This window comes from Mollisia scopiformis, assembly GCF_001500285.1.
Source record: "Mollisia scopiformis unplaced genomic scaffold LY89scaffold_8, whole genome shotgun sequence".
Taxonomy (NCBI): domain Eukaryota; kingdom Fungi; phylum Ascomycota; class Leotiomycetes; order Helotiales; family Mollisiaceae; genus Mollisia; species Mollisia scopiformis.
Window position 1 is genome coordinate 1,589,036 of NW_017263588.1, and position 21,404 is coordinate 1,610,439.

At 50.1% G+C, this 21,404-nt stretch overlaps 7 protein-coding genes across 7 annotated transcripts; 3 read left to right on the forward strand and 4 right to left on the reverse strand.

The window, feature by feature from the left end:
- Positions 1 to 23: 23 nt before the first annotated feature.
- Positions 24 to 1,626, reverse strand: LY89DRAFT_613354 (uncharacterized protein; the record flags this gene model as incomplete). The annotated part of the gene is made up of 2 exons (XM_018210660.1): positions 24 to 731; positions 777 to 1,626. 2 exons carry the CDS (start codon positions 1,624 to 1,626, stop codon positions 193 to 195), a joined length of 1,389 nt encoding a protein of 462 aa, XP_018073962.1. The 3' UTR covers positions 24 to 192.
- Positions 1,627 to 1,772: 146 nt separating this feature from the next.
- On the forward strand, positions 1,773 to 2,295 carry LY89DRAFT_496254 (uncharacterized protein). The gene has a single exon (XM_018207930.1). It carries the CDS (start codon positions 1,892 to 1,894, stop codon positions 2,159 to 2,161), a length of 270 nt encoding a protein of 89 aa, XP_018073963.1. The 5' UTR covers positions 1,773 to 1,891; the 3' UTR covers positions 2,162 to 2,295.
- Positions 2,296 to 4,902: 2,607 nt separating this feature from the next.
- LY89DRAFT_642756 (uncharacterized protein) lies at positions 4,903 to 5,633 on the reverse strand (the record flags this gene model as incomplete). The annotated part of the gene is made up of 2 exons (XM_018211766.1): positions 4,903 to 5,005; positions 5,050 to 5,633. The coding sequence occupies 2 exons, from the start codon at positions 5,631 to 5,633 to the stop codon at positions 4,903 to 4,905; spliced, it is 687 nt and encodes a 228-aa protein (XP_018073964.1).
- A 1,716-nt stretch (positions 5,634 to 7,349) lies between these two features.
- LY89DRAFT_717078 (uncharacterized protein) lies at positions 7,350 to 8,268 on the reverse strand (the record flags this gene model as incomplete). Its single annotated transcript, XM_018218315.1, has 2 exons — positions 7,999 to 8,268; positions 7,350 to 7,942 (listed from the first exon to the last, which is right to left on the reverse strand). Exons 1-2 carry the CDS (start codon positions 8,195 to 8,197, stop codon positions 7,350 to 7,352), a joined length of 792 nt encoding a protein of 263 aa, XP_018073965.1. The 5' UTR covers positions 8,198 to 8,268.
- A 2,782-nt stretch (positions 8,269 to 11,050) lies between these two features.
- LY89DRAFT_780523 (uncharacterized protein) lies at positions 11,051 to 14,079 on the forward strand (the record flags this gene model as incomplete). Its single annotated transcript, XM_018222388.1, has 8 exons — positions 11,051 to 11,177; positions 11,222 to 11,338; positions 11,382 to 11,550; positions 11,592 to 11,698; positions 11,742 to 11,940; positions 11,985 to 12,890; positions 12,997 to 13,102; positions 13,229 to 14,079. 8 exons carry the CDS (start codon positions 11,051 to 11,053, stop codon positions 13,790 to 13,792), a joined length of 2,295 nt encoding a protein of 764 aa, XP_018073966.1. The 3' UTR covers positions 13,793 to 14,079.
- Positions 14,080 to 14,119: 40 nt separating this feature from the next.
- On the forward strand, positions 14,120 to 14,664 carry LY89DRAFT_683430 (uncharacterized protein; the record flags this gene model as incomplete). Its single annotated transcript, XM_018214701.1, has 1 exon — positions 14,120 to 14,664. A coding segment is annotated over exon 1 (159 nt), but the record flags the coding sequence as incomplete, so codon positions are not given.
- On the reverse strand, positions 14,654 to 15,448 carry LY89DRAFT_683431 (uncharacterized protein). The gene has a single exon (XM_018214702.1). The coding sequence runs from the start codon at positions 15,236 to 15,238 to the stop codon at positions 15,083 to 15,085; it is 156 nt and encodes a 51-aa protein (XP_018073968.1). The 5' UTR covers positions 15,239 to 15,448; the 3' UTR covers positions 14,654 to 15,082.
- Between the last annotated feature and the right edge of the window lie 5,956 nt (positions 15,449 to 21,404).

A 21,404-nucleotide genomic window follows, 5' to 3' on the forward strand; every position in this document is an offset into this window, starting at 1 on the left:
AAAGTTGAAATGCAATACAATACGGTCTTTTTCGCGAGTATCTAGGATCTATCATGCATCCAAATGTTCAAAGTATAACCTTTTCGAATGCTCTAAAACAAGAAGACACCAAACGCCATCTAATCTAGTCTATGCAAGTTTGCAAAATACCGACTATGCCAGAATCTATTCCACCCAAGATCTATATGCCAATCATCCATCTGCAAGCATCGGCAAGGTAGCGAGTTGTGCGGAGTGCGAAAGTCGTCGTCGTGCATCGAGGTTGCGTGACGAAGACATGGCAGTCGCCATAGCGCTCTTCACCTCCTTCACTTCTTTATGCTCCTTCTCAACACAACCAGCCAAGTTTTGTGGTTTCGTCTCTCCTTCTCTGTTGTATAAGTTGCGGTACATGTAAACACCGCTTCCCTCTGCGCCTTCAGTCTCTTCCACGAATTTGCATGAACGTTGATTTCGGAAGAAAGCTGTCCAGAACCCAGTCTTTGTATCTGCCTTGTAGTGCTTGCCCATTACTCTCTTGATGTGGATTGAAGCTTCGCCTGCGTGGTAGAAGGGAATCGTGGATACGAGGTGGTGGCAGACGTGTGTGCCAATGATATCGTGGAAGAGATGGGTATCGATGAAGCCGAGATCGCGATCGATGGTAGCAGTGGCACCCCGAGCGAAGGTCCATGTCTTGTTGTCGTAGTGAGGCATCGAGGCATCGGTGTGTTGGAGGAAGGTGATTGCGACTATCTGTGTTAGTATCATTCTCCTCAACTGCGTGGCAGACTTACCGATCCAGTTGTTGACCCATAACCAAGGAACTCCCCAAAGGACGATAACGTTCCAGCTTCCAAAGATTTGACCAGCCACAACGAGACCAGCGATCATGACAGCAACACCGATATCAGAAAGAAGGATCAATGGCAGCTCGGCCTTCTTGAAGAACACGCTGTCCTCGCCGAAGTAGAAATGTGTGATCTTCAGTCCCTTGGCACCTCCGTATCTCTGTCCAGTCAGATTGAACAGCAGATAGCCAGGCCAGCCGAACAATTGATGGACGATATCGTGCCAGAGGGCAGAAATTGGGGAATCCTCAGCCAATTCGGCGAATTCGATCATGTTGGCCTTCGCCTTGGCTCCGAAATTGGTCTTGACCCATGAATCGCGAGTATGGGGCACGAAAGCGGTATCCTTATCCATGTTTCCTGTGGCCTTGTGGTGCTGGGAGTGAGAGAGTCTCCAGGAATGGAAAGGAACGAGAAGGAAAGAATGCATGATGAGACCCATTGTGTAGTTGAGCTTCTTGGACTTGGAGAAGGCGCCATGTCCACACTCGTGCGCCAGAATCCAGATACCGGTGAAGACGAATCCCTGAACCGTGGTGTATGCGACCCAGGCAGCAAATCGAAGGTAGACGTTGGGAAGGAGAGGAATGTAGGTGACGGCGAGATAGATCAGGGTGGAGAGGTAGAAGTAATCGCGGACGACGTATGCCATTGATCGGAGGATGGAAGGCTTGAAGCAATGGGCGGGAATGGCATCGTGAATCTCCTTCATGGTGAAGGTCGGCAGCTCGAAAGGATTACCATTGAGATCGAGATGTTGTGGCTTCTGGGACTTTGCCATGGTGGACGAGGACATCGACGATGGTGGTGGTGAAGGAGCCATGATAGGGGTGTGAAGGAGGAAGGAGGAAGGAGGAAAAGTTCGAATGTTTACAAAAGGGGAGAGAAAGGACAAGAAAGCATGAGGCCGAGGGGAGCGAGTGAGACTTTATTTCAGGTCGAATTGCCGTACCTACCTAGGTACCTACGCCTCGCTGGCCACGGGTACGCCCACATTTCCCACAATTTGCGGTCCATTTATTTTTCTCAACCCTTTTTTTTTTTTTGCTTGGGCCCGGACCATGCCCAGCGTTCGGGTGAACCCTAGGAAAACCAAACCACCCCCAAACCAGATCCTCGTTACTGTAAGATTGAGACGGATCGTACCTTGTCTGCCACGCTTGAAACGGCCACCCGTGGCTCTGCTTCTGCTATCAGCAGCGAATGCAATGTATCCCCATGGCTGCGGGCACTGGAAACTGTCCGGGTGCGCAGCAGAGAGGATAAGGTGCCGCTGCACGGCTGACGGTTGGATGGAGATGGATGCCAATTGCCCATTGCAGCAGATGTAGAATATGTGGAGGGGAGGCGGAGGCGGAGGCGGAGGCGCATCCATCACTCACTTGCACATGTCAAATGTCAAATGTCAAACGTCAAAACGCGGCGGAAGGTGGAAAAGCGAAAGCACCAAAAATTCTGGGTGCAACGCGATATGCAAGAAGGGTCTTGCATTAAGCCCGATATGGATAGACCGTGACTCGCTGGACGCCGGGATTGGGTCGCTTGGCGCGTGCAGCCATCTCAACGATTACTGTAATGTGCAGCTAGCCCCCTGACCGAATGCGGTTTGGCGGGTCCAAGAACGTGGGATCTGAAAACGGTACTTTGTCTCTCCTTGATATTTTGATATTGATGAATGCAACAGAGTACTCGACGCAGTTAATCTTCATTTCCCCGTCTTCATCCTTCTCCTTAGGGTCCCTCGCGATTGTAAAAATTACTGATCAGTGGATTTGGTGAGTTTTGATGAAGCTGGAAAACCCCCTGTTTTAGTCTGAGATCTGGCAGTGTTCGATACCCACCGAAGATCGCTGCAACATTTCTAGGCTAACGGGAGGACACATCAGGAGAAACTCTTTTCAGTACAAACTCTCCTGAGAGAGATCTTCCTTTCTATTTCATTCCAGCACCTGTTTTGCCTTGCAATCCATTTGAGACGTTACCCCCCCTATACCAGATCTGTTTTTCTTTTTTATGTCAGTCGTAGCTTGTACATCTGTCGCCTAGCAATGCAGTCTTCATGATGCTCTTCCATGTATTCAACTGAATTGGAAGCATCGTCTGAAAATCGAGATGCTAGTTGCATGGCCTAAATCGCTGTGTCCCAATGATCGCGAAGTATGCAGGTACGAGACACGACGTCGCCAGGTCTCAGCCAGTCTCAGCACCTCATCAGCCATTGATCCATATCATGGAAGACAATAGCTCGTTTCGCGAAAGTTCGAATGCGTTGGTCTAAAGACTGTTCTGGCTCCTACTTTCTTTGGCGCTGATATAGCTACAGTTGAGCAAATTGAATGGGTGGTTATAATGCATTGGTTGGATGGAGATGTTCTAGCAAAGGAAGCTTGTCGACTTCGATCGAGTGATCAGGAAGGACATCACGATCTGTATCCCCTCCTGGCTGTCAGCTATGGCAAAGGCTACCTCGAAGAAGCGAAACTGTACGGCAGAAGTCTACATTCCAGGTTGTCCGAGTTGGGGCCTCTCACGTGACTAGCTGCAGTCTTCTCCGCATGATCTCTCAATTATCTCTCAACAATCCCTCGATGGATAAGCAGAACATCCGAGTTCCGAAGTGGTTTCCTTAGGATGGGACTACGGAGCGCAGGGAACTAGGCAGAGCTTTTTCAAAGTCTTGCCGATTCATCTGCGGTTCGCTCAATGCTCGACTTGAAGCAGCGCAACATGATTGAGACTACCACACCAAGGAGATCAAGCTGCAGAATCTTGGGATACAGTTCGAATTGGCATTGTTTCTACGGCAACCTCTATCTCCTACCCCTCAGCTTCTCTCTCGGAACAGGAATAGGCCCTGCGAGGATGTTTTCATTGCAGATTACACTTCCCTCGACTCCGAGGTCACGATCCGGGAAGTTCCAGGCGCCGTCGCAATGTGCATCTTACTAGCTGTTAATCCGTCGATCTTGGATTTCAATTTGCACATCGTATGTGGTTTGGAGAGTCTAAATTGCTCCAAGCATTATTTATTTTGTTCCTCGGCTTGCACTTGGTCACTACCCCGCAACCCCTCAAAAATTAAGGTTTAACCTTCATCAGTAAACTCCTTTGGTCTACAAACCGTCAAAAAACCTTGAAGACCATGGAGGTCTTCAATTGCTTGGATTCGTTCATTGTTCCTGATCGACATCAAGGATGCCGTAAACCTGCGCACCAAACCCTACTCGGTGCCGAGGCTTGAGGGAGATGAACATCGTTGCGTCGATCTTTTTGAATAGGTGATGTGTAAGTTGAAAAACTTGAGTAAGAATGTTGTGTCGAGAGGTATAAATGATGGTGAATCCCAACTTCATGTGCTGATCCTCAAGCATATCAGAACCTAGTGATGTGAGTGTGAACCAGAGCCCAAGAGTACCTTCGCTGATGCAAATAGAACTCGAAAGTCCCAGAAAATGCGATTCACCTTCATCTCCTTCGTCGGCTTCCTAGCTGTTGCGACAGCTCTTCCTTAAGTCACCCCGCCAATCGAACGATGCACAGCAGCGGATGAAGGACAAGTTTGCAATGCATGCGAGATCAATGGGTTTTATGTTACAGGAACATGCACTTCGGTTCCAATTAATGATGACGACGAGCAATACGCTTGTGTTCCTCTTGGGACTTTGCTTGGTGGTCAGCCAGCACCGAATTGAGTAGGCATTATAAGAAGTGGAGGACGTTGGCAATGACAGAAACTACTTCCTGCGACCCACGAGATCCTTTGAGGGACGTGTACATCATTGTGACTGATAATGCTGGCAAGTGCCAAGTCGATTGGCAGGAGAGAACTGGCTTTTCTTTCCCCTGGCCTGCGATGTTCATGGATGAATATGAGCAAGGGAAGACTTCGCCCCCAAGCTACTCCCCCAACTCCAAGACTCGATTCACTTTCACTTTCTCATTCATTGCCTCTGCAGTTCTCGAATCTCATCACACAAGCTTGCTTCATCCCCAATCAATTACATTATATCAAGGTAATGTACATGATGTCCAAGAACCACTTATGTCTCCGGCTAGGTATGCTGTCTTAGTTCTAGCCCGTCGTCGCTGGGAACTTCTGCGCCGTCTGTGGAAGACCCATTGCGTCCAATGCGGCATTCGAAAGTTGAGTGATGCTGGGCAAGATGTTTGGGTTTCTATATTCATCAGCTCCATTTCTTCACCTCAGACTTGTTCTTACCTCGCGTTCTGGATCGTAGCAAGGTTGCTCTTCGTTGTGGCGACAGTGGGTTTCTTCATGATTGCTGACAATCCATTCAAGACCGTGGGGGTGTTTTTGACGATCTTGCTGTTCGATGCACTTCCAGCAGAACCTGCTGCAGATGCGAGGACTGATCTTTGCCCATCTTCATCCGACTCGGCCTTGAATGCGGTTGTGGCTAGAGATTTGATTGTAGCCGTGTCGGTCGTTGATCCTAATTGGTTCAAGCTGGAAGAGACAGTATTCGCATCGTTGGCGAAGTTCTGGACCGCTGACTTGACACTCGCGGATGTCACCTTCGTGTTGGAACTGGAACCTTTGGCACCACCAGCACTGGAACCTTTAGACCCAAAACTGGCTTTGGCTGCATCGGTTTTGATATCGTCCACCGCTGTATCCGGGTCGTTGGTTCCATCCTCACTGCTTGTATCCACCGCACTCGAGAAATCGGTTGTCGCATTTGTCGAACCTGAGCCGACAGTGGCGAGAGTATTACTCTGAGCGATTGGGTATGCTAGAACGCCTGAGATAGAAAACAAGCAGAGAACGTGAGAAAACTTCATGTTGAAATATGGACAGTGAATGTAGATCGAAGACCGGCTTACTGAATGGAATGCCAGACTACAGGATCCTATATATTATGGCAACTTGACTTGTTTCTTGCGGTGACCCCATTGGTGGGGCTGCCAAATCATCAGATTGTTTTCGTAGATAGGATTTGGTTTTATCGGTGTTACGCTTGTCAGACGATTTTTGGCCAAGCATATCCGTTTTTGGCGATCTCCCCGAATTGTTTCATCACTTCCTGGTATTTGCGACACCGAATGTCTGTGCGAAGAACCATCCTGATCATTGTTGGTGTCAAGTAGCAAACCTTCCAGAAGATGTTCATGGGAATAAGCAATGATGCTCACGGACTCGATCTCTTGACTTTATCAAGCTTGAGCCAAGATCATGCTTTATGGTTTGGAGATGCTTCACAGTATCACAACATCAAAGATTGATTTTACGGTCGAGAGGACAATTCTTACTCCAACAACTAGTTTGATGCTACGGTCGCAGTGACGTCTATGTGCAGATCATGATCGACCATGAGGCGAAATTCTGGGGCTTCTACACCCAATCCGAGTCTACCGGACTTAAAACAAAGCTGATGTTTACTCCGAATCACCTGGTTTGGTTTGGCTGCCAAGTTGCCAAGCTTTTCAAGTTGTGTCTGAGCTTCTGGACGTTGTTCTCGCCTCGAGGGCTGCAGCTCCTCTTCCTCGATCTGAAAACATGGACATAACTCTTCGGCCTAGGACATCTGATGAGAATGTAGGACGCATGCCATTATACTCGAGTGTGCAAAGATTATTCTCGGTCTCGAGTGCTTGATTTGTAGATCGCACTCTAATTGTTTGATGGGCGCACTAAGACGAATTCGCTGATGTGAGCTTCGAGTTGCTCGTACTCGAGGGAGAAAGTCAGTTCAATCATGGCTTGCTGCCAGCGTCACAAAACCTTTTCATGCATGAATCCCATATTTTGCACTGGAAGCTAACTTAGATTGGCGAGAGGTCTGAGTTTGCAGGTTGTCTCCAGGTTCAAAGTTTCGGGAGCTATCTCGGATCCTTGTGCCAAGGCTGTACATCAAAAAGGGGAAAGCTCGAAGATCGCTTAACCTACCCCACGTCCCATGACTTGCCCCTCTTCTCGTCTACCTTCTTGGCTATATTTCCAATCGGGGGTATTGATGCGAAGTACATGCTCAGCTTCAGACTTGATTGCAATTGCGGTCGTGTGTGAAATACATGTCGTCTCATGTTCATGGACAGCTTGATGGGTTTGCGAAGGGGCCATTTGCTCAACAATCTTCCAAACGCTGGATGAAAGCTCTTGGCTTGTGTAGGAGCAGAGGGATGTCGGTGGGGTATCCCGTCTTTAGAGTTCGCGTAAGGAGACTATCAGCTTCGGTTGCTGTGCTGACGAGGAAGTCTGAAAGAGATCTGGAAACTTAACTCGAAGAAAACACAGCAGCTAAGACCATTGAGCTTTTCCATGCTTCTACTTAGCTTCTCTGTCTTTCGATCGCAAGAGTAGGTGGGTCTGAAAGTACGACCTCGACTTCAGTACTTGGCTCGCTCGAACGTCACCGTATTGATTATGGACGTGGGCAAGGAGATAGTAGTCATTCATGCTTCTGTCTATCGCTACAAACAAGGAGAACAAGAAAATTACAGGATAAATCACTGTCGCACGCCCAGGTATGCCCAATAGAGAGCAAGATCGTAACCTAGTCATGTATCATAACCCGACTCCATCTTCACACGCTTGTGACTTTCTGCGTCATGACCATCATATCCATCATAGCCATCATAGCCATCATCGTCTCGTTCCCTCTTTATGACAACCGCTTTCGGTACCGTGTTCGTTGTCTTCAACAAAGCGACCTCGTCCTCCAGCTCTCGAATGCGCTCCTTTAGCATCTTGACTTCGTCCTCCACGTCTGGCTCCTCAGTCTTCAATGCTTCTTTGCCCCACTCACTATTCTGGCTCATGTGGCAATCACTGATAGTGTGTGGTCCCGAACATTGTTGGCAAGTCTTTCGGCACTCGAATTCCTTATGGTCGCGTGCATAGCAGTTTGGGCATCCGTCATTGTAGAGTCCAATAGACCAATCATGTTTTGTATTGTGGTTGACGCCCGAAGCAGCAAAAAGTTCCTGCTTGTCTTCGTCTTCCGTGCCCTCGTTCTCGTTTGTGATTCCGACGGTCGCAAGCGTAGACCATATGTCCTCATTTTCAAGATACGAGGGTGGGTTCATCCAGATATCGACCTCGAGTCCGGCTGGGATGACTCCTGGAAATGGGGGAGCCTCCTTTTCCGACCCTGAGGCGTTATGTCAGTCGAATGTCAAACGATGACCAACGGTCAGGAGTACTCACAGATAATGCGCCATACATTGTACTCGGCCCTGCATTGCTGATCCGGTGATGTCTCGTTAGGGAAGGCGTTGTTGGCTTCTTGGCTGAAGAACTCAAATAGACGCTCAAGATCGCGAGCGGTGTATTCTGGATACTTGGATTTGTCTGTCTGGGAGAAGAAGTCTTCCTTGATTTCAAGCCATACCGACTGATAATCCATGGCTGCTGCGCGTTTGAGTTTGATAGCTGTTGACGCGTAGAGTTGGATAGGACTCGACGTTGGAATTCAAGATGAGGTTCCAAGAATGTGGTTGAAGTTCGAATTATCTTTCTGCTCGGATGATTTCACAAGAGAGTTTGGAGTTCGGCTTTGATATTTTGAGGCGAAGGAAAGAAGGCTTTGCAATGCTAGTGCCAGTTGAATTAGACAAGGCTGGCTGCAGCTACATGCGATTCTTATCCGAGATGGGTCTTCAACTTCAGGAAGTCTGCAACTCATATCACGTCAAATCAAGAGGCACGACGTGCTTCATCACCAGCGACTATCAATTGAATTTGCCTGCTGTCAAAGAGTTTAATGTCCACTGGGACTAGCCCATCAGAAGGAATGATTACGCCAGAGTTGACAGAGTTCTTCAGTTCTGCAAGTTTACCATGCACTCAGATGTGCCTACACCACTTCGGTGCCGGAAACAACTCTAGGTAAGCTTTTGCATTCTTTTGATCATGACCAACGTTTAACATTGCACCTTGTCGTGAGAATTCAATATCGGCAAGGGCTGCAAAAGCAAGCATAGTACATCAAGCAATTGCAGAGTTCAGAGTTCGCCTGCTGGGCTTTGCAGAACGCCAAGAAATGTAAGCAGATGAGAATTGGGTCGAGCTATCTTCGCACTGTATGGCCGCTCCTCCCATTGACAGCCCATGACATAGATCATATTCCTTTGTACAAGCCTCGGTTCAGCTATGTTCCGAGCATAGCACCGCAAAGCTGTCGAGTCTGGCTGAGATACTTGATGAGGACTACTGCGGAATATCTGCCTTTGATGCGAACAATAGGATGAAATCAAAGACCGCTTTCCACTGAAGGCGTGACATCCGGTAAATGCTAAATGGAGAGGGGCAGAGTGCTCTTCAGGTTCCTTCGCGGAGAATTCATCAGCAGGGTACGAGCAATCGATGAACTGGCATGAGCGACGGCGGCTTTCGATGGCATCGAATGCGCCAACAAACATAAGTTGGTGACATATTCTTCAGCCACGGTGCTCACTTCCACATGCTAAGTTCTGGAGGAAGAAGAGAGCTTCCAGCCCTTGTTAATGTCCCGGAACTCAGCGGGAGTCTGAGGTTCAATCCAAGTCCTGTGGCTTGTTCAACCATCGGTTGCTGAACAAAACGATGGAGGTATGTGAATCATTGTAGAAATGCACATTGCTTAAATTTCTCGTGAAGTGTGATGTGTGTGCTTCCACACTTGACTCGAAGTACAGTACAAACAGAATGTTCGATCGAAGTTGGAGGATGGGCGCTAGACTGCATTCGGATGTTAACTTTACGACCGCGGTACCGCTTTTACAACAACATCATCATCATTGACATACTGACAGACACTCGTGTCAGTCAACTCCTGCAACGCGACAAATCTGACATTCCGCTGAAGTACAATCGCACGCCCCACATGCGAACCACCGAGAATCTCCAATTCGCCCTCGAGATTTCCCCGCCTTCAGCAACCCTCCTCTTAACTCTCGACATTCGAATATGCAGTGGGAGAACAAAAGGCGCCTGGGGAGTAGAGAGGAGGAATGCGAGAAGCCACCGCGCTGTTTCTTTCTGTCACCTAAGGCAAGCTGCTAAGCTGTTCCTCCTGAACGATCGATCGAGCACAGGATACTTTGGTCCCACCTCTCACCCCAACGTTTGCTTCGGTGTTGGATAGACAGCAGGTCTCTACGAATCTGCCACAATTTGCACAATGTTCTCCCTTGGAGAGAGAGACATACAGACACGAGGAAGGAAGCTTGACAGCCCAAGCAAAGACGAGCAGAACAACCGCCGACACATTTTGGTTAGCCACCATTTGAGGTCGAACTCGACTCATAAACCCACAAGCCAAGTGACAGAGAAGTTAGAGAGCGCATACAGAAGTCTAGTATGGCGATGCAAGCTGACGAATACTTGGTCCGGTGGACATATCGGGGCTGACGGTGACCTTCTAAGCTCATCTGGTCTCCTGTTCAGGCCCTATGCCTCGGGATTTTCTCTTATCTCATGATCTTCTCACCTGCATCACGGAAGATTTCCTTTCTAACTCTTCCTTTCTCCTGTTTGGTTCCGGAATAGGTACACAATATCGGGGTCCTTGAGCTGTTTGGCTTTTCTTTTTGTTTTTTTTTTGCTAGCGGTCTTAACTCTGCCACGATGCTTTCCCACGATGCTCTCCCACGATGCCATGAACAGCCATCGCGAGAGCGTCAGCTATCTCAGCCTTGGAATCTCCTCAATTCCAAATTTCCTTCAGTCCTGAGATTGGATATAGTAGCACCTTTGAGTGTCTCCTCAATAACCCTCACATTCTTCCTCATCCTGCCAGAAAGTCCTCGCAGTCCAGAGAATACTTTGCTGCAAAGAATGTCTCGTCGCGACGTTCATCATGCTGCCGAAAGCTTGGTCCAAGCAACCGAGAACGCTTGGCCACAGCTGAGCAGCTGGGTTTCATCTGATTGGTGAATTCGTTTGCCGTCCCTTTCCTTGGCACTTCCAATATCTCAACGAATTAGCCACAGGTATCCAAGGTCGACATCCGAATCATTTTATCCGAATCCGATCAAGATTCAGTTCAGCGCACAAGGATGTTACGGTCTGCAATTGGCCGAACTTTGTTATCGTGCCCTCGACATCCGCTTTGACTTCCATCGAAACGATCTCCAAACTATGGGGCTTCTTGGCTGAGGAAGATTCACCCTCGGCCTAGAGAAGCTTTATCGCAACTTTCTTATCTCTTCGAATGGCGCCTCAAAGCTGAGACGATTTAAAGATGTTGAACGTCCCACGCTTGTAGTCTGCAAGAATAATGTGGTCTCATCTCTTAATCTCGGTGTTTCTCTACACCGTTCATGCGTCGTCTGTCGATGCAACAACGGAGCCTTGTGCTCAAGTGAGTGCTATGGTTGTGCCAATGCGAGCAGCAGACCCAGGAGGTATGTGCCGCCTAAGTTGTCGTCCTGGAGCTGACGACTTTCAGTCACCCCGATCATTCCTGGTGAACTGGCCTTCAATTGTCTGCAGTCTGTCCCATTGCATTCAGAAGAAGCTCTCGCTGTGTCTGGAGCTCTGCTGCCATATGTCGAATTTCAATCTGGTGAGTCCCCTTCAAAGTTGGTCGACCCATTCTCATAAATTAGATCTTTCCTTCAAGAAGGCTCCTCCTAGTGGCTTTCCTTACTCAGCTGTGGATCTCGTGGGATCTGTGACTAGGATAGTCAACAATCTAAAGAATAATTCTTATCCAAACGAGTATGCGTGGCAAATGGATATGTTCAAGACATTCATGTCTGCAAAAGACGGCCATTTGTATGTGATCTAGCGGCTTTGTTCAATGCTGATTCTCGCAGCCGGTTTGCTGGAGATCTCATCTCACGACCCATTCGTTTTACACGGAATGTGTCCTTGGTGTCAGTGAGCATGGACGGGACTTCCTTGCCCCAGATCTACGTAACCGGTAAGTAGATCCCGGGTGATTTGATCATAGCTGACATCTCCAGACGAGATCCTAAGAATGACTGCGAACTCTTCCAAACCATCTGCGATTACCACTATCAACGGTCAGGATGCTGTCACTTTTATGCAAACCGAAGCCGATAAAGGGTTTCAGCAAGATCCCGATGCTGCTTTCAATACTGTCATGTACAACCCTGCTCTGGACTTCACACCTGGGCTCACAGTCCAAGGATTTTTTGCTGGGTATGTTCGGCTATGCTTCCTAGGAGGATGCTGACTCTTTGCAGAGATGGTAGATACGGGTTCTTCTATCCAGGTCCAAACACGACTCTGAATTTCTCCAATGGATCAACATCCGTCTTCCAGACAATGGCCCGCGTACCTGGAAACTTCTCCGGTGTGACGGATGGAGAATCCGCCTTTCAGAAATTTTGCACAAACCCAACAGCAGTCCAAGTCGCAGCACCTGCCCCTCCACCGTTCGAACCTGGAGATCCTGTAAATAATACTGCCAGACTCAAAGGATATCCAATCGCTCAAGTCAGCTCATCAGATGGACAGATCTCTGGATATTATCTCACATCTGCGGGCCACAACGATGTCGGGGTCATTTCCATGAATAGCTTCGAGCCAAATACCCCAGCAGAATTTCAAGCAGTCATCCAGACAATGTTGGCAGAGATGAAACGAGATGGGAAGACGAAGCTTGTTGTGGATCTGAAGGGCAACGGAGGTGGCATTATCATAAATGGCTATGATGCATATCGTCAACTCTTTCCCCAAACTCAGGATGTCTTGTTCGCACGACAAAGAATTGGACCAGTCTACTCGACTCTTGCTCAGCTTACGAGCAACAAATTCAGCAACTTTTCTGTGGCAACATCTCCTACCCCTAGCATTCGGCGGATGTGCGGCGTAAATCCAAATCTCCTAGGCGAAATGACCCTGGATCAGGGGGGCAAGCACGGACCAGTCCACCATAAATCCTGCACCATAAATCCACAATGCCCCGGGCCTACCTCTAGAAATTCGACTTATTATGGCGAACTATGCGGCTCCCGAAGCGAAATGACCCTGGATCAGGGGGGGATGCACGGACCAGTCCACCATGATAAGTTCACCATAATATGTGCTGCCCAGCGCCGGTCGATGACCTCTGTTTTTGGCCTCGTCGTCTTCCGCGACGGCTTAGGGTAGGGCGGCCTACGGACGGACTATGAGCGACGGGTTTCTCTACAAGCCGGAGTGGCAGGTGCTGCTCTGCACCCAGTGCGGGTTCTGTTTACGCCCCGGACGCAGCGTCTGGCTTCGACACCTCAGGCAGAAGCCGCACTGCCTGCGAGGTGCACCGTTGAAGGCTCTCGTCGAGCTCTTTGCAACCTACGGCCTGCTGGTCCCGGAGCAGGTAGCCGTACCGACCCAAGTAGTGGCTGGCCTACGGCTCCAGGATGGCTTCCAGTGCCTGACGTGCTCGGCGGGCCTCACACAAAGCCTCCAGACCATCCAGCTACACGTGTCTAAGGCGCACTAGCAGAAGCCTGTATTACATCAGAAGAGCCCCCTCTGGCGGAGGTGCAAGCTACAGACCTTCTTCGCCGAAAAGCAGCACATCCGGTATTTCGTGGCGGATGACGCTAAAGGAGCTGTAGACGCCGGCACAAAGAGCTTAGATCTAAGGGAGGCAGACTTCTTCAAACAGCTTAGCGAGGACGTAGCGGTTGTAGAGGAGGATGCCAAAGCAGAAGCCAACGTCGTTCATGGCTTCGGTAGCCATAAATCTGCTGTGGTGCCGTGGCTTCGACGGACGGGCATCGAGGAGCACACACGGGGCTTGAAGAAGGACGAGATGCACGCCTCGTTTGCGGTGCCAAAGACTGCCGAGAGCGAGCCCGAGTTGTTTTTAATGCTGGAAATCATAGACGAGATCTTTATAGAGGCACACAGCTGGTGCTTCGACGGTCCCGACTGTATGCTGACCTGGCCACAGCAGCTAGCGCTGAGCCGCTTCCACACTGCTGCTGCCCTAGGGCAGAAACTACGCGCGTTCGACCCCAAGAAGGAGCCTAATACGCTCAAGACCAACTTCGGCTACTAGAAGCAGTTTTTGACTTATTGCTACCGGGTGGCCTACCGCGGCAGCCACTTCACCACGGCAGACGACGACCAGCGGACCCCTAAAAGCAGCATCTAGCTCACGGGTGCCCAGAAAAAGGCGTGGGAAGCGGCCTTCCAAAGTGCTATCGAGCAGGACCGGCCTGCGCTGAGAGATGCTATGTCCGTCCTCTCAATAGCGCTAATCTGCCACGAATTTGGAGGCAATCGGTACAGCTCCCCACTGCTTAGCTTCTGTGCCATACTCAGCGTCAAGCCGTATACCAAGACGTGGAAAGAGCCAGGCAACTATAATAGCTGCTTGTCTGGTGTGATCTGGGTTGTACAGCTGATCATCTTCCACGCTAGCGCTTGTCTAGAGAAGGCGGAGCTAGGTGATACGCTCGAGCGCATTGAGCAGTATTGCGGGCGGTTCTTAAAGCAGGACACCGAGACTCCCATGGGCGAGATCCTCGGCTGGCGCTTACTGCTGTTTACTGTCTCAAAGGAGGTCGTTGGGCCGCACCAAGCACAGTGGGATGTAGACGAGAAGGTTCTGACCTACCGAGACGTTGATTTGCATATAGATCACGTGCCGCGGCTCTTACTCTCCGACTTCCAGCAGGCCCAGCACCTACTCTACGACGAGCTAATATTCGGGGCCCAGAACCTCCCGCGGATGCGTACTTGGGCTTTAAAGGACAACTTAGACGCCGATGCCTTTGGCTAGTTCTTTGGCCAGCACCAGGAGAACGTTAAGCTGGTAAAGCCGCTGGCGAGGTCTTTGCTAACCGTTATCCAAGACTCGAAGCCGTTGCGGGACTCGTTCCTGGATGCCACCGCGGATGGCGCTAAGGTCTGGCGAGGGAAGGCGATTGAGCAGTATAAGGCCGTAGCTGACGAGTTCCTAAAAAGGCTCTTAGTCTTAATCCACATGGGTTCTGGCCAGCCTCTGCGCGAGAGTGAACTATTCTCCGTCACCTAGCGTAACACCTAGCGGCGGCGAAACGTCTACCTCAAGCACGGGCTAGTTATGCTGCACACCACATACCACAAAGGTCAGCAGCAGACGGGTAAGTTTAAGGATAATATCCGGTTCTTGCCTGCACTCGTTGGAGACCTCTTGCTCAACTACTTGGTAGTTGTCATCCCGCTCCGCCAGGTCTTCCTTCGCTAGTCTGCCCCGCATACCATTATCTCTCCGTACTTGTGGTGGTAAGACGGGAAGGTCTAGGCTAACAACCGGCTCACGCGGTGCATGGAGCAGGCGTGTAGTCGGGCCAGCATCCCCAGGCTACACATAGCCAACTAGCGGCAGATGACAGTCAATATCATTAAAACTAAGTTTGTAGCTAACGTTGGGTGCTTTAAGGTTGACGACGGGGCTAACGACGAGGATGCCGAAGAGATTGAGGCTAACATTCGGGTTATGACCAAGCAGCGGAACCATAGTACGCGGACTGTTAATCGGGCATATACAAACCAATATAATGCTAACTTTGGGAATATATGGGATGGCCTTATCCGCCGGAATCTGCGTGCTTCAACTCTGTGGAAGGACTTGTAGGGGCTTGACCAACTGCTTGGACTTGCTAGGAAGAGGAAGCGGGATGGTAAAGACATTAGTAGTCCGCAAATGCTTAAGAAGATCGCTATGGGAGTCTACCGGCCACGGAAGAAGTGGTCAGCTATAGCTCTACTAAAGAGCGCCAGAAAGCTATACTAGGATAATACGCTGCAATAGAGGTTAGTAGCCTAAGAACGGGCTGTGACTACTATTATGTTATAGACTAAGCAAGTGGTAGTTATTATGGCTACTAGCGAGGGGAAGAGCCTGCTGTTTATACTGCCCTGCATCCTCCCTAATGCTAGGGTGACGATCTTAGTCTTGCCCCTTGTGTCTCTGCGAGGGGACCTCCTCCACCGAGTCCGAGAGTTGGGGATCGATCACTTAGTGTGGGCGCCTAGCGAGCAGCAAGATGCACCCTTGGTATTTATTATAGTTAAAGCAGTATGTACGGAACAGTTTCGGACTTATGCCCACAAGCTCGCGGCTACGCAAGACCTCGGCCGCATTGTGTTTAACGAGGCTCACTTGACCATCACAGCGTCCGACTATCGCTAGGCTATAGTTGACCTCACCTTAATCCGCAACATCCGTACACAGTTTGTTTACTTGATAGCCACTCTACCACCGACAATACAGGCCACGTTTGAAGAGCAGAACAACTTAGTGAATCCTAAAGTGATCCGGGCATCGACGAACCGGCGGAACCTCTTCTATATAGTACAGCGGGCCACTAGGCTAGGGACTCTTTTAGAGGAGGGCGCGTGGAGGGCTCGGGACGCGTGGGAAAATAGCCGGCTCTTGGATCGGGCTCGAGACAAGATCATCTTGTACGTGCGGACAAAGGAAGATGCTGCTACGCTAGCCGAGCTGCTCTGCTGCTCCTAGTACACAGCCGACGTAGGCACGGCTGAGCAGAAGGAGGAGCTGCTGAGAACGTGGCTTGCCTCCTCGAACCAGCCGTATATCGTAGCCACGTCTGCACTAAGCGCCGGCTTCAACTATGCCTACGTTCGTCTGGTTATACACATCAATAAGCTGTCGTCTTTAGTCGACTTCGCCCAAGAGTCTGGCCGGGCCGGACGAGATGGAAAGGAGGCGTACTCGCTGGTCCTCCTCTCCCCTACGTGGAAGCCGCAAGCCGCTGAGGGTACTGCGGTCGAGAGGAGAGCCCTACACCGCTACCTGCTCGGCCAGGACTGCCGCCGGGCATGCTTAAGCGAGCACCTCGACTCGGAGCCGTATTAGCGACGGTGTCGGGCTGACGAGGACGTTATCTGCGATATATGCAGCGCTGGCCTAGCTCTCGCTTTGTCTCCTGCTCCGTCTCCCGAGCCGGCTCTCCAGTATACTAGTAGTGCAGCTATCCAGGAGAAGCGGCGCCGAGCCGACCTCGAGCTAAGCCGGTACCAGGAGGACCTGCTCGCGGTTCAAGGCACGTGCCTGCTCTGCCGGGCATTCGGCGATGCCTGGGACCACGCCTTCCCTACGTGCTAGCGTCGGTTTGAGTTCTTTGAGGCTCGTAATCGTGTTAAGGACTAGAAGCAAGGAGGGCCGTGGATTACTCCGTACCACGCGTGCTACTAGTGCTATAATCCCCAGGCTGTCTGTCAGCGAGCGGACCCGGAGAGCAACTGCCAGAGCTGCCTCTACACGGATATTGTTATACCGTTCTGTTATAGCATCTTCTACGGAGGCGGGGCCGAGTAGTGGCTAGAAGAGCAGTTTTAGCGGACGTTTACAGACGTCGACGAGTTCCTTAGGTGGTGTGGTCAGGCAGCTAGCTTTGGTGGAGGTAAGGCAATCTAGGGAGTCCGTATAGCTGCGGCTGCTCTTATTTAATTTGAGTTATATTAGGCTAAGCATAAGGTTATAACGGAAGAGGATTTTAGAATATAGACTAGGGTTATATTAGTTATAATTTTAGAATATAAAATATTAAATAAAAAAGAGTAAATTTCTAAAATAATATAATATTTATTTCTTTAAGAATTTAAAGTTTATATTATCAAGGGTATATGCGCCCGCTGTGCTTGGCCGGAACCCCCGCTAGGCCCGAAGAAGGGAGTGGGGTTGCACGGACCACCGCGCGCGCCCCCCGCGAGGAAGCTAAGACGCGTCAGACCTGGGACGCGTCTTGGTATTCTCTATTTCAACTTGCTCGATGTGCTCGAATTCGAATCGGATACTTGCTAAAAGATAACATAAACCACCTTTAAGCCGTCTGTCTTTCCAACCCCCGCAAAAGCCTTAGAACCCTCCCTTTATTACAATAATATAATGGATCTTCTCTCTTTCAATCCAACTTACAACGTCTTGATCTGTACGAGCTGCAGATATGCGATTCACTCTACAGCGGTTGCTTCTCACTTGTACGACCATCACAAGGCTACTATCCCACTCGGTAAAGTCCAGGAATACGCTCGTCTCTTCACCCCGGACTCTCTACTCCCTCCCCGAGAAGTGAAGCAGCTCCACGTGCCCACTCACACGCCCCCAATCCCCCACCTGCGGATCTACGACAACGCTTACTGCTGCAAGCTGTGCCCTCTTAATCAGCCGTACGTGATCCGAGACCAACGGCTTCTACTCAGCCATCTGAGGGAAGCCCATCAATGGAGTAAAAGTAAAGGCTTTGCAGACCGCCCATCCACATCGTCCCTTCCACTCAGCACTGCTGCTTACTCTCCTGTCGTTTGCCAGACCTTTCACACAAAGAGCTACACCCGCTACTTCCTCGTTAATAGCGGTAAGCCTATCGGCTCTGATCTGGCACCGGCACCGGCACCGGCTCAACTTGCGGACGCCCTGGAGAGACCACCCCTCGGCCTCCGAGAACAGGTAGAGCAGACTCTGGCTCAAAAGCTCCAAGCGCCTAAGCCCAACATCACCTCGCGCCATAAGACTGAGGTCTCTCCATGGCTTGACTTAACGCAATGGGAGCGGTACTTTCGGGGCCATAACTTGGGTCGTGTTGCACGGCTCCTTGATCTCCCATCGCCTCATCCCCTATTCGACCCCGATCAGCCAGATAATTACCTCGTTCTCGTACTTGAATCCTTTGACCGTCTTATCGAGCAAGCCCGCGAATCCCTCCGGACTGACCGGATCAACATCTTCGATCAGCAGCGTGTTAGTAGCTTCCTCACCCGCAAGACCACCAACTTCTCATTAGTGCACAAGCTTCAAGAAGGCACTTACACTACATACAAGAAAGTGTAGAAGCAACTGCTAAGCTTCGTTTATCGGCGCGTCTGGCGGAACCAAGGCCCTGAGCTCTCTTATCGTCTTACCGATGCTCAGGTGACAGCCCTCGATCGAGTGATGCAAGCTGCGGCCGAGCTTGCATAGGAACAGCAAAGCACTGGTCTGGTGGCAGCATAGCTCCGGCAAAATCTCAATTATGCTACGATCCAATTGTGTATCTCGTTATTGGACCATGCTTTATTCGACACAGTTTACGACAGCATTATCGTCGTTTTTATGGCGGTTCTTGGATTATCGGCGGATCAGAATGCCACATTTAGCGATTCTCTACATTATACCCCATATTTCTCTGCCTTTATTAAGATAGCCTAGCTCCTCGTCATTCAACGGGCAGTGCTTGCCGTAGATCGAGGGGAGGTTCCACATATAGCCGATATGTTGAATGTCATGCAAGAGCGCTTTATGGTATATGGCACACACTCCCCTATAAACTGGGCACAGAAGCTACGCAGTTTTGGGAAGCAAATCAATGAGATCACCACCTCTCTGGGATATATCTCTTGGACCGACGACGGCGAACACCTTAGCTACAAAGGCCTAGAACTAGGGATGACCGACTTGAAGAAGTTCCTGGCGACCCAGACAGCCGTTGCACAGTCGCTCTTAGAGGAGCTGCTACGTGTACATCCAGACGAAGAGCGAGATGAGGTTGTTCCACTAGTTAATCTTTTCCGGCTTAAGGACGATCCGGCTAATAGCAAGCCCGGCTAGTGCTTCCTAGACGACCCGCGGAATGACTACCTCCAAGGACAAGATCGATGGCTGCTTAATCGTGTGCTCGATGAGACTTGGCTGTAGCAAGAGTTCTTGATCAAGGGCGCGAAGGTCGTGTGGCGGCGTAAGACTGCTGAGCAATACCTAAAGCAGGCCAACACCTTCCTTGAGCTATTGCTTCTCCTTATCCATATTCTTGGGGGCCAACTTGCACGAGGAACTGAGCTTCTTAGCTTGTAGCTGCGTAATACTCTCCACGGGCTACGGCGGAATATATTTATCGAGAATGGACTTGTTGGCTTTGTTACCTTCTACCACAAGGGATACAGCGTCTCGGGGTCAACCAAAATCATCCACCGGTATCTGCCCGAGGCAATAAGTGAGCTCTTAGTCTACTACGTCTGGCTCGTCTAGCCATTCTGCGAGCAGCTGTGTATGCTTGCTCTCAATAAAAGCCCTAGTGCCCCAACCTTCCTTTGGGCGATTAAGAAAGGAACTCACAGCGAGCCGTGGCCAAGTAGTCGCTTGACGAACGTCCTCGCATAGCAGTTCAAGCAACATCTCAATACCGATGCAAATATCCTTCTTTGGCGGCATGTAGCGATTGCTATCTCTCGCCGGCATCTACAGCAAGCCAAGTTTCGGAAGGACTATGGAGCAGACGCTCCCGGAACCTGGAATGACGCACAGGCTACACATGCGGCTAATACAGCTGGTATGATCTATGCAAGAGGGATTGAAGAAGCACCTGGTCACGTTGCTTTTGCACGAGCAGAGTACCGGCAGATCAGCAGAGAGTGGCATATATATCTAGGGTTTTCTGGCTTTCAGAGGTTGGCTCAGATACAACCTACAGTTCCACAGACATCCGACCTCAGACAGCCCACCAAATCCTTAGTCAATCACCAGGAGCCACTCAAGCGCAAAGTCCTCGGTGAGTTGCCAATTCAAAACCAGATAACGAACCGCAATAAAATCAACGTCCATCTGCAAGAGATACCAAAAAGAGAGTCTGTACGCCGACAAACGAGGAAGCTAGCACGTTACGAAGACGAATCAGACAGTATATCAAGTAATGGATCAGACTATGAGAAAGGGCCTACATTCAAACGCCGTCGTTCTTAAGTATAGACTTGTAGAGTTATTAGAAAATGTATATAATCTTTAATGTATCATTTACAAAGCAATAATTCGCTAGGCTATTCAAAAGTGCAAAGATTCAACTATTCTCAAAGATGTCATCTAGCCAACTGCCCAGCAGATCCAAGCTATAGACGAGATCATGGAGGCCTTGGCTCTGGAAGATAAAGAAGAGGCGGAGCTAGCTCTCAAGCATGCCATCCGGCGATTGTACTTAGCGCTGATCTACCAGACTGTTAGCAGCGTGCCATTCAAATCACCCGTCTTGAGTTTCTGCGCCATACTCAGCAAGAAAGTCCGCGGGAAGGGCCGAGGATTGTGGGAGGAGCCGGGGAATTTCAACAGCCACCTATCAGCTCTGACTTGGACTGCCCAGCTAGTGCTCTTTGACTATGCTTGTTTCCAGGAGCAAGACGACGAAGATCAAATCCCTGTCTTTCTCGCCAAGATCTGCAAGAAGTTCTTCCAATAGCTAGCCGAGACGCCATTTGGCCACATTCTGCAGTGGCGGCTGTACTTGTTCAAGGTTGGAAAGGCTGCCATTGCAAAACACCAAGCTCGGTGGCTCTTGGACGGGCAGACGGTGGAATATCGCGGGGTAGAGTTGCAGATGTCGCAGATCTCCGACTTAGTGGTTTCTGAATATCAACAAGCCTATGCCCTACTCTATGATGAGCTCCTATTCCAAGCCTACCCCCTATGCGCGGGCGCTCTCCAAGCGAGAGTGCAGCACCGCGGCCCCGCCATTGGCCCGGGCGCGGCTGACTCAGCGCGCTCCAGTAAGAGTGCATCAAGTAGGAGTGCACTTTGCCTCGCCCGCCTCTACAGACCTCTCGAATAAGCTACGAGCGCGCAATGCTTGTCTACGACCCTACTCACAAGATTGTGGTATGCCTAGCTTGCAAGTCAAGCATTATCCCTAAGGTAG